This window comes from Paramisgurnus dabryanus, chromosome 17 (assembly GCF_030506205.2).
Source record: "Paramisgurnus dabryanus chromosome 17, PD_genome_1.1, whole genome shotgun sequence".
Taxonomy (NCBI): Eukaryota; Metazoa; Chordata; class Actinopteri; order Cypriniformes; family Cobitidae; genus Paramisgurnus; species Paramisgurnus dabryanus.
In genome coordinates, this window is record NC_133353.1 from 29,301,817 (window position 1) to 29,313,951 (window position 12,135).

The following is a 12,135-nucleotide window of genomic DNA, read 5'->3' on the forward strand; positions in this document are numbered from 1 at the left end:
TTTAAAAGATGCCTTTGTGTTCATTGTAAGAGCCTGTACAGAAGCACTGCCTGCTTCTTGAGTAAGAGAATTAATGTTCCAATGTACATTGTGCCTATTCTTCCTAATTTTCTTTAATGTGGTGCTTGATGCTAAAGGGCCCATAGGATGGAAAAGCAAACTAAAATCTGCATGTTTTCTGTACGAAATGGGCCCCATCTCACACACGACCTCTTCAGAAAAGGAAAGGCCCTGGCTTGCATTATTCAAAAATCTTTTGTAAAGTCGCTTCTCTCTAAACTTGCTATGGTTTTCGGGGCTACATACTGCATGCTGTAAATCCATGGTGCTTGATGGGGCCTTAGGGGAATAATCTAAAAAGGGAACACATTTAGAGTTATACGACTATTTTAAGATCATTGATTTATTGCTTTGATTAAACATATTTTTTTATGTGACAGTATGTCAGTTAGTATCTATTTAAAGCATGCTGACTGCAAAAATAGCTGCATTAGCTATTCATAGCAATCCGGTTATCAGCTTTATATATCACTGCACAAGACTTGAACCTTTGCGACACTGAAAACTATGATGAATTGAACACAAAGAAATTTTTACCATGTTTGGTTAAAATTATGTTATGGTTAAAATATTAATCATTTTATTAATTCAAATAGTATTAGATACTAAGTTGACATTTCGAAAGTCATTATTATGAGAAAGTTTCTCTTTATTATGAGATACTAGGTCATACTTATAAGAAGTGTCTCATTGGAATTATTAACTTAGTCTTAAAGGTTTTTCAATATTTTACCATGTTCTTTCCTCAACTTAAATGAATGAATACATATCTTTTTTCAATGCATGCACTTAATCTTTGAACAGCGCACTGTGAATAGCATTTAGCCTAGCCCCATTCATTCCTTAGGATCCAAACAGGGATGAATTTAGAAGCCACCAAACACTTCCATGTTTTCCCTTTTTTTAAAACTGTTACATGAGTAGTTACACGAGTAAGTATGGTGGCACAAAATAAAATGTGGCGATTTTCTAAGCAGATAAAAATGAGGACTATATTGTATGGTGGAAGAGCACTTGCTGCAATAAATATTGCGCCAATAAAATATTGAAACCTGTCGTGTTTTCCTTCAATAATGACTTATTATGTCAATATTATAACTTAGTCATTCGATATAATAAGAAACTTTATCATAATAGTGGTTAAGTATGACATATAATAATGAGGAACCTTATAATACGGACTTAGTAACTCATAATAATGAGAAAAATGTGAAAATTCGAGTTAGTTTTTTATTATTATGAGATACAAAGTCTTTATTACGAAAAAGTGTCTCATTATTATGAGTTATTAGGTCAAATGTCTATGATTTGGAGAATCTAAAAATGTTAAACGCGGCGGAAATGGGCTTCCATAGAAAAGCCACTCAAAACACACCTACCTAGCGCTCCACAAATCACTTTCTCTCGTCCCCGCATCATTTCATCGCGTTTATAATGGCTTAAAATGTATAAAAAGTTACTATCGAAGTAACAAGTCCGGACAAAATCACATTTTAATAGAAAAACGTAAGCATTTTGCTGACTACCTGCACGAAGGCAAAATCAAAGCGCGCGTAGAACTCACAAGCCAGACGTTGCATAGCAACCAAACGGGCTTGCCTTGGCTTTCCTAGTGCCACACCCACCTTGGCGCGCTCACATAGTACAGTTTAAAAATATTGTTTCTTTGCAGGGAAGGGTTTTATATTAGTTTTATGTATAGCCAGGCGCAAAAGTGGTCGTTAAATAGTCGCGAGTTATCGTTGGTTGCATTTTTAGGGACAGACAACCAACTGTGAAAAACTTGGGAAATTAAATATAACCTTGTAGGCTTTAGCAAACTAGGTTTACAATGTAGTCCAAGCTTTCTGTATTGACTGTGTCACAAATCTAATTCTGCAGAATTATAGTAAACAGAAACAGAAATAGTATAGTACAGCTGTAATAGTAAGGATAACATTTTCCCAAAGGGGGAGGAGTCAAAACACCTGTGTGTAACTTTGAATGTAAGTAGCCGAGGCTTACTACACAACAGAGCAAACAAAAGCCACCATGAACAAATTAACATATGAAAAGAATGAATAATTTGGAATGAGTTAGGAAGCATTTTAGCATCGGCACAATTTTATTCTGCACTATTTTTAACAGTCACTGCCATTAGAACTGCATTTCTTGTCTGTGTCTGTTTCCAGTAAACCATAATGTTAAGGTTATGACATTTAGTTTACAGGGGAATTTCACTTATAACAGACACACACATTGAATGATATATTAAGGTGTAAATCACCGTATTGCTGTTTTTGGGAACTTCTTCATTGGAACAGTTTCCAACAAGCTACAAACATCCACTTTACAATCTGCCTGTCAGTGTAAATGAATTGCCATGCAACTTTTTGCTCTTTTAAATCAGACATTACAGACACTTCTTTGATGCTAACATACAGTATTTCATACAGAAATGAAATAAATGAGCATTAACAAAAAAGATTTGCAATATTTGTCATACCTCTCATTTAGTTTTTTCCTCACATTCATTGGAAAATCAATTACATGTTCTGTTAAATAATAAATAATAAATTAATTGCCAAACAGTCGTACAATCACAAAATGTCTTAGTTAAAGTTTTTACAATTAAAACAAGTACAACAACCGTATGACATTTGAATTATGAAGACCAGGGCTAGTTGTCCAAACTAAAATACCAGCATCATCAGTTTGTTTTTTTCTATCGCTGTTCAGTAAATGGGTGAAAACAATAAAACCACACTAGACTACATTAAGGCAAGGGTCAACTATGCAATTAAGGCTGGACATTTTTGACACGTGCCAACAAGTGCTATAAACAATACATTCTATAAAATGCTGGGTTATTTTCAACCCAGCGTTGGGTCAAAAAGCGACAAACCTAGGTCTTGGCTTAAATTAACACAAAAATTTTCATATGGGTTAAAATAACCCAGCATTTTGGGTTGAAACCACTTAGCATAGGTTAAATTACAAACCCATCCCAAAAAAAGGGGTACACCCCTTTATACATAACATTTCATAATCTGTTCTGTAGCCAAATATTTAAAGGTGCAGTGAATTAAATTGACACTCCACTTTTTTGAAAATATGCTAATTTTCCAACTCCCCTAGAGTTCAACATTTGATTTTTACTGTTTTGGAATTCATTCAGCCAATCTCCGGGTCGGGCGGTACCACTTTTAGCTTAGCTTAGCATAATCCATTGAATCTGATTAGACCATTAGCATCGCGCTAAAAAATGTCCAAAGAATTTCGATACTTTCAGCAGGCGCAAAGATATTACGTAGCACCCGAAAATAGTCTACTTGGTTACTTTCAATAGCAGGGGACTATTTTTAAGGCACTGTGTAATATCATTGCGCTTGCTGAAGCCCGGGTACGGCAGCAAAGTCCTTGATTATTAGAGTTTTAAATAGGAAAAATATTGAAATTCTTTGGACATTTCTTTGAGCCAGCCTCAAAACCAGAGTACAATATAGCCTATCACTTATTGCTTCTGATGTTCTTGAATGTAAAAACCATGCGAACGTCATAAGTAGACCTCAGACAACAGTATAAAACAATAAAAACACCTGATTCACGGCACCTTTAATGTATGTACCTTCACAGAAGTTGACTTAAAAAAAACTAACCCTGAGAAGAATTGGCATAAAAAGCATGACAATAAGCCCCGGTTTCACCAATATTTGAGTTACAAAGGCAAAATGGCAGCAAGTAAATAATTAATTCTTCCACAGCTAATTCTGTCCTCTAAAGAAGTCTGCCGTCAGAACCTTTTTTGTTCAGTGACATTGATAGCACAAACATTTCCAACAAGCGATGCGTGATTTTGGCTGTTAAATATGGTAGGATTTTCTTTAGTGTTTATTAAAGCCAGCAGATTTGTAATGCATTACAGTTCTTCCCAGCTGCTAATAAATTTAAAGTATAAAGGGCTACTAATAAATCCTTTGAATCTAGCCCTTTGTTATAAAAAATAGTTCAGTGGCGCACGGACTAAACCACGTTAAATTTTTTCGCATAGGACAAAGTTAATAAGGATACACTTCATCAGTCTTAGACTTCTTGCGTCAAAAATCTCCATAGTGCAAGTATTTCTTGAATTCGACCAATCAATTCATATCAAAGTGAAGTCTCCACACAACAGGAACCTCTGCGAACATAATACCTTCTCATCTCTGAAGAGTCCCCGCAACCCTCGGGCCGATGTACTATTAGGACCGGAAAAAAACGAGCGTCCTGGTAGTTGGGTGGGCTGTTGTTCAAGGCAAGCTGACTGGTGTCAGACCTGCAGCATTGCTCGTCCACACAGCAGCGTTCTGTAAGCGAGCTGCTTCGGCTCCTCAACAGTCCCACAGTGCGCCTGGAACCGTACATGCGACACAAGGAGAAATGGGAGGTGTCCAGAGACAAGTGGGAGGTGTGTCGAGAGAAGATGGAGGAACAGCTGGAGCTAAGGGTGGGCCGTCTCTGTCCACTCTCGTGTTGGCGACAATGCTCGCAGTTCTGCACCAGCGTCCCATAGCTGTGCGCTGGGTAGCTGTCCAATGGGATGCGGTTGGAAGCAATGCTGTCTCTACGGCTTGACCCCGAGGTACCCATGTTCATCAGCATGGCCTCTGAGTAGCTCGGTATGAGCTGACGGTTCGAGCGAATGTGCCATTCTAGCTCTGTGCTGTCTACCGTTTCTGCTCTCGGTAGGCCATAGTGACTGTTCCTGAGAGTAGCTCCATCTTCTGGAGATGGGCTGTTGTTGGCGTACTCCAGCCCGAAAAGTTTTTCGACTTGATAGTGCACGAAAGCCGTCCGGTACTCGGTTAGCACCCGAAGTGGCCAGGAGAGCATGAGGAGAGCAGCCATCCAGAATGCGACCCGTGAGGTGTACCACGGTAGTCGATCAGGATCTACGTAGGCTATAAGGTGCTCTTTGAAGTCCACGTTCTTTAGGAGCAAGCCTTCACGGGCTTCCATGTAGTCATCGAGACCCTCGATTTCAGAGAAGAATCTGGCCCGCTGGTTGAGGTAGGCATTCTCAGGTCCGGCTCCTGCAAAACTGAAACACTTGCTGAAATGCAACCGCGTCGCTGCATGACCCTCCAGTCCGCGTAAGTTGCGCGACACGTCTTTCATGCCGCAGCGGCCGTAGTTGAATTCTCCCTCTGCCACATGCGTGTTTACACGCTCGTGGTAAACCTGCGTCGTAGTGTAGGTGTCTCCGTTCCTGTAACGCGTCACTTGTCGAGTCCTGCGTACGAAGTGATAACTGATGGCTTTCCACCAAACGCACGGTCGAGCCTGACGCATACGAAGAACCCTCTCGTACACGCTCTCCACGTTGGCCTTGCACTGGAGCTCACTGCGGGCACGGCAATGCCAACATTCCATTAGGTAAACAGCATAGAGCATGAGCAGAAAAGCCAAAGGGATGTACACGTAGCCGTCAGAGCAAGGACTGGCGTTGTATTTCATGGAATGACCCCTAAGAGAATTCATTGAAGCAGCATGGAACATACTGGAGGAATCAAAGCTCAGCTTGGTGACTTCGGTGAGTTGACACCAGGCTACGGCACCCAGACAGCTGTACATGAGCAAGGAAAGCAGGAGACAACGCCAGTGCGTCTCACGGCACATAGAGGCACCCAAAGATTGCTTTACTGGAAGTTGCTATATGGAACAATGAGAAAGAGACAGAAATAGAGAAATAACAATCAGCAAATTGTGTGGCACATATCATCATAAACTTATGATCATAAATGAAAATTAAATTAAATTAAAGGTGCAATGTGTGGGCCATCATGTTTCTACAGTAGCCCTAAAAGGACAAACTGTTCTACAGGGCACGTTTCTTCCCTTTGTTGTCTTAAACATTGACATGTTTGTCCTGTGGTGGATACTGTAGCTTCTCTATGCGTTTCGAATTTGAGGGGTAAGCTGTTAACTGAGCTGTTGGTTGCAATTTCGCAATCTCACTGTTAGATGCCGCTTAAATCCACATTGGACCTTTAAAACATTTCAGGTCAACATCTCAGTAGTCATTAATGTCAGATTGCACAATGGTAAAGACAGACACATGCAGGAAGACTTGTGCAGTATAGGAGAAGCTAAACTGCAGGAACAATGACAATTCGGACAATGACAGAATTTTGTTGGTGGAAAATTTGATTGCAACGGTCAAACTAGCAAAGACTGCAGATTTTAGCTTTTATTTAGCTCCAGGAATCTTTTAGTATTTTCAAAATTTGTATCTGACAGCTAAATCAGGGCTAAAATTGCACAGTATGCACCTGGCTTAAAGGTCCCGTCGATTATATCTTCAACCTCCTAATAACTTGTGAATAAAGTGCACATTGAACATGGTTCCATTTGAATCTAATTAAAATAAAGTGTAGATGACGCCCTGACAGTAAACCCTTCACATAACTGGATGAAAATAGATCTATGTGAGAAAGTGAAGCCTGACAAGACTGAGGATTTGTAGAAATCCTGTCTCTCAGTTCAGGTTTAATTACTTACATCCTGGCACAAAGTCTCCGTCTAATGTCTAATGAACTCTGTGACAAGCACTCATTTAGCTTAAGTGCAACAACTATCTATATGGTTGACAACTAAAGATATTACAAAAATGCAATTTCAGACTTGTTACTTGCTACAACTGGTTAAGATAAGCAACTGGCCACTGAAAATTCTGGAAACAAATGTCTGAGCACTGATTTATAATAAATAAGCAACAAGGAAATAACAACCAAAAAACTTTATTTTTTATGTATAACACTTTAAAGGCACAATATGTTACTTTTTCTGGTGTAGCTTGATGATGCTGTGAAATGGCATGGAACGATGGAAGATGCTGGCCGTTCCTCAAACGGAAGTAGTCTTCATGTAGTCGTAATTGATCCAACAGGACTCACAAATCACGTTCATGGATGATGTGATGAAGTGAAATAAAGTTTAATAACCGTTAAATTATAAAAATAAATGGTTTGATATAAGCAACAAGATAGTGGTGTGCTAGACGCTTTAAGTAGGCTACTTCCGCATATGCCGCTGTTATGGTGTATGACATCAAAGTATCATGAGAGCGAAGCAACAGTACTGCTTTTGAAACGCTCTCTTGATTTTGATGTCACATGCCAATCGGTCTGCGCAGTGCCACATGAAGTCAAACACATCTATGGTTTCAATGACACCAAAAAACATGACGGCATTGACAAGCAAACCTATCAGCAGAGTCGAAGCGCTGGTTAAAACGACAATTTTTTGATATTTCTGAATGCAAAAATCTTCCATATTGTGCCTTTAAAAGCATGCAATGTCAAGCATGATAACTAGATCATTCAATGATTATCAGTCTTAGTCTTGATATACTATCATTAGCTACTACATTTGTACTCTAATATGGTGTCTCTTTATCTGAAATTAGAGTGTACAGTATTGTCCAGTGAAGGTCTGTATATTTCCACAGCTAATACCAGCACTTTTGATATTTATAAGAGTTAAAAGGCTTTTAGGGGGGAGTGAGATGCAACATCAATAATGGAAATCCCACATGAAAGAGAATACTGTGACAGGCATTACAGTCAGCAATTCAAAAGAATACTGTAAAAAACTGCTCTTATCCTCTCTGCTCTGGGATAAATGAAACATTTGACATGATATGGTTATGATCTAAGATGCTTAAGCAGATTACAGCTGGCCTGATAATGATTTTATGAATGAATGCAAAAACAATTACATAGGATAAGCCGTCACATAACAAGAGATCATCTTTCAATACACTGTAAAAAATGTCTGTAGAAATTACAGTATTACTGGCAGGTGTTTGCCAGTAACTTATTGTAGATTTAAATGGATGTTATTTACAACACTTTGTTCAAAGTTAAATGAACATGAAACAAGTCTTTAAATACTTTAGTCTTTGTCTTTACAGAATAAAACTATAAAATAACAGCCTCATGCAAAGCATTCTGGGAATCAAAATTTGAAGGAAAAAAATGAAAAAGGTTAATGAGGATTTCTGGTTCCCAGAATGCTTTGCATGAAGCTGTTATTTTATAGATTTATTCTGTAAAGACAAAGACTTGTTAACGTTTAATGTTTATTTAAAGGTCACATTCTTCCTGATCCCATTTTTTAAACCCTAGTTAGTGTGTAATGTTGCTATAATAGCATAAATAATACCTGTAAAATGATAAAGCTTAAAGTTCACTGCCAGGCGATTTTCTTTAACAGAATTCGCCTTTCAAAACCTACAACGAATGGCCGGTTTGGACTACAGCCCTCTATTTCCTGCTTTAATGATGTTTGTAAAACAGTTTTTTGGCTAAACTCCGCCCACAGGAATACATCAGTTGCCAGCTAAGCTAACAGCAAGCTAAGCTAACAGCAAGCTAAGCTGCTATCGAATCACAACACACTAAACAAACTACACAATCAGAACTCGATACGTGTTTCTGAAGGAGAAACTTCATAGAACAAGGAAGACATCAGCCTGTTTTGAGGACAGTGAAAACAGCGATATACAGATACGAAAATTTTGTGAAAAATACCGCGTTTTTTTTACACGTGAAACATGAACAAATGGTATATTGCGCACTGTAAACACAGTCAAAGCTTTAAAAACACAGAAAGAACGGGACCTTTAACTTTAAACAAACTGTTGCCAGTAAATAACCTTAATTTAAAACTACAGTAAGTTACTGGCAAACAGCTGTATAACTACAGCAATGTTTTACAGTGCAGCATTTATTTTGGTTTTTAAGAGGTTTAGAAAAGACATTTACTCTTGATCTTTACAGTTGTAAAAATATTGGGGGACGTACATAAACGGTAAGACATAATAAATATTAAGGTCACATTAAATATTATGCTGTTTGTAATTTAGAAAGTTTATTATTGTATTACAATGAATATTAATGAAACAAATAGTGACAAGTACACTCAAATGTGTTAAAATAACACATATAGTGTCAAGGACAACACATTTAATAGACACATCGCTGTGTTATTATTAACATATACTTAACTCTGTGTATACATCCTGTAACACATATTGTGTAAAATAGGATAACACAAAACAATGTGTAAAAAATGAACACATTCTTTCTTAGAGTGTACAACGTTGTATTAAATAGATGAAGACTGATTAATCAGTTTTGCAGATTAATTGGCACCGATAGTTAAATGGTGGAACAATCGGCTATTGGCAAAAATCCATGCTGATAATTTTTCAGAGTGCGCCCGTTTCTTCATATCATTATGAAGTAATTAATTTCCCTAATAGATGATGCATTAGCAGAGAAACAACCGCAGGAACCTAAGTTTGCCGTCAAGGCTGACAGGACACTAATGTTAGTAGTACCTCAAAAATTTACACAAAAATGCCCGCAGATAAATCCAACTCAAATGTTTAATGTCATGATTATAACCATCAATTTGCATTAGTTTATATCCAGCTGGTTACTTTTATCCATGATTTATAAATTTTTAAGTTAATAACAAGAAAAAGCAAACTATATGCAGCTGTCGGCTACATTAACATATCAAACTAATCAAAATGTGAATTCAGTTTTGTTTTATCATCACTGCAATACATCTTTCGTTATTTTGATTAGATAATTATTAAATGTTTAAACAGAAGCAAATAAAGTACAAGACTACACATAAAATATACATGTATGTCATTTGAATTTTACCAATGGGAGCATTTTACAGAAGTATTTACTTCAATACTTATAAATAAAATTAATATATTTTTATTTATACATTTTTTTAATTTAGCATATTTTCATGGTTCTGTATAATGTTGTTTTATCACTTTTGTAATACATTTCAGCACTGTTTCACTCTGAGTGTTATGTTTGTTTTGTATTCACTATCCATTTTAATAATCAGTCGATTATTCGGTAATCGGCAAGCAGGGACCAACTTAGTTATCGGTATCAGTAAAATCCACTATCGCTCGACCTCTAGTATTAAATGTATTAGATACAACTTAACTAAGTCAAAAGCAGGTGGAACAGGACAAAATAACTATTCAGAAGGTTCACACATAGCAAATAGTTAAATAATGGGACAATAATGTTTAAACAATGTAATAGGATAATAAAGTGTTGCTAAAAGCACGGCTTTAACTCCCTCAATCTCTGTGACTGTGACAGGTATATCATTTTCTGCTCAATGGCAGTTCACTGTTAAAAAAATTCCGTAGAAATTACAATGTTATTGCAGCTGGGTTTGGTAATTTACCGTAGATTTAAATTTATGTTATTTACTGGCAAGAGTTTGTTCAAAGTTAAATAAATTTGAAATATTAACAAGTCTTTATCTTTACAGAATAAAACAATAACAGCCTCATGCAAAGCATTCTGGGAACCAGAAATCATCATCAACCTTTTTCTGTTTTTTGCTCCAGATTTTGTTTCCCAGAATGTTTTGCTTGATGCTGTTTTTTTAGTTTTACTCTGTAAAGATAAAGACTTTTAAATGTTTAATGTTCATTTAACTTTGAACAAAATGTTGCCAGTAAAAAAACATAAATGTAAATCTATGGTAAGTTACCGGCAACCCAGCTGCAATTTCTACGGATTTTTTTTTTACAGTGTTCAATAATTACAGCTGTCTATTATAGAGATGCTGATCAATAGACATAACACAAGCTAAGACTATGCAACTGCAATTAATGAAAATACATTTAGAGCAACACACATGAGGCAGGTTACTACCCAATACTAATATATAAATGTTGCCAAATGCATTTTTATGACATGAATCCAGAATGCACTTAAATTATGTCACTATGCAAAGCAGTGGTGTTAATTTTAAAAGCACCACAAAATTAACCAGGTGTTTTTTTTAATGGACTATGTAGTTTTATTTATTTTACTTTATTTTACTTTGCTGATAGAACTATTGCACAGGCTTTACTACTGTGGAGTCAGTGATCTCTGACTACTGCAAATGACTAAACAAATTTCATTATGAGTGACTGTCAATAACTAAGAGCTTTTGCAAAATAAAGGTTATGCATCAATTGCAAGCAGAGAGGCTTTTGCTTGTTTATAGTTTCTGTTGAATAAGTCAATTGACAAGAAAACTATTTTATATCTCAGACATACCTTTACAGTGACTATAACTGGAGTAGGGTAACCCACTGTACTGTAAGTCTAAGGAAAACAGGTCAAAGAAATCCTCTTTATGGCTGATTCATAAGGCTGATCTCATACCTCTTCCAGTACATCGAGACTGACCGGTGTCTCCGCACCACCATCCGGGAAGCTTGGCGCTGTGTCCTCCGAAGTCGTATCAGTTTCCAGATCTAGAGTCAGCATCCTGTGACAGGTATGACATTGCACTCAAATATTTTATCTGCAATACGCCGCTTTTGCTAATAAAAATCACTGGAGGACGTTGCTTTGAGGGGCTGTGCTGTGTTTGGGATGAATGCCAGAAGCGCCGGGGATCCCGCTCTGGGTGTTCCCATTCAGGCAGACTGGGGGCGGAGACCGCGGGGAGACTGCGGAGGACAGAAAAAACCTGACAACTGCTGTCCAAAGTAGAGGGAAGCAGATTAAATAAATAAATAAATAATAAAATACTAAACTGAACATGTTGGAATGTTAAACACAAACAGTGCGCATCTTCCAAAAATGCACTACATTGAGTAACTAACTAGAATCATATATAACTGAACATTTAACTTATTTATTCGTTTACTCGTTCCTTTATTCATAGGTGTTATTGTGGTAGTTAAAAGCGTGACGTTTTACTGAGGAAGAATTTGGAAGATACCTTTACCTGCCTGATAAAACACCTATGTCTCTGATTATTGCCAAAATTCAAGATTTTTACTTCTGCTCATCTTCACCACGATTATTGACCAAACAATATCACTATTATCATTAGGATCAAGTCTGGGCAAGCAATATAATATAATATAATATAATATAATATAATATAATATAATATAATATAATATAATATAATATAATATAATATAATATAACATTTAGCATCGTAACATAATCTATTTTAATAAAATTATTTGCATAATTTTGTAAACATTTGTATTTG

The 12,135-nt window shown here is 36.8% G+C and overlaps 1 protein-coding gene across 1 annotated transcript; it reads right to left on the minus strand.

Annotated features, from left to right (window-relative positions):
* Positions 1-2,105: 2,105 nt before the first annotated feature.
* Positions 2,106-12,003, minus strand: LOC135778014 (transmembrane protein 151B). Its single transcript, XM_065288371.2, has 2 exons — positions 11,289-12,003; positions 2,106-5,730 (listed from the first exon to the last, which is right to left on the minus strand). Exons 1-2 carry the CDS (start codon positions 11,391-11,393, stop codon positions 4,189-4,191), a joined length of 1,647 nt encoding a protein of 548 aa, XP_065144443.2. The 5' UTR covers positions 11,394-12,003; the 3' UTR covers positions 2,106-4,188.
* Positions 12,004-12,135: the final 132 nt, after the last annotated feature.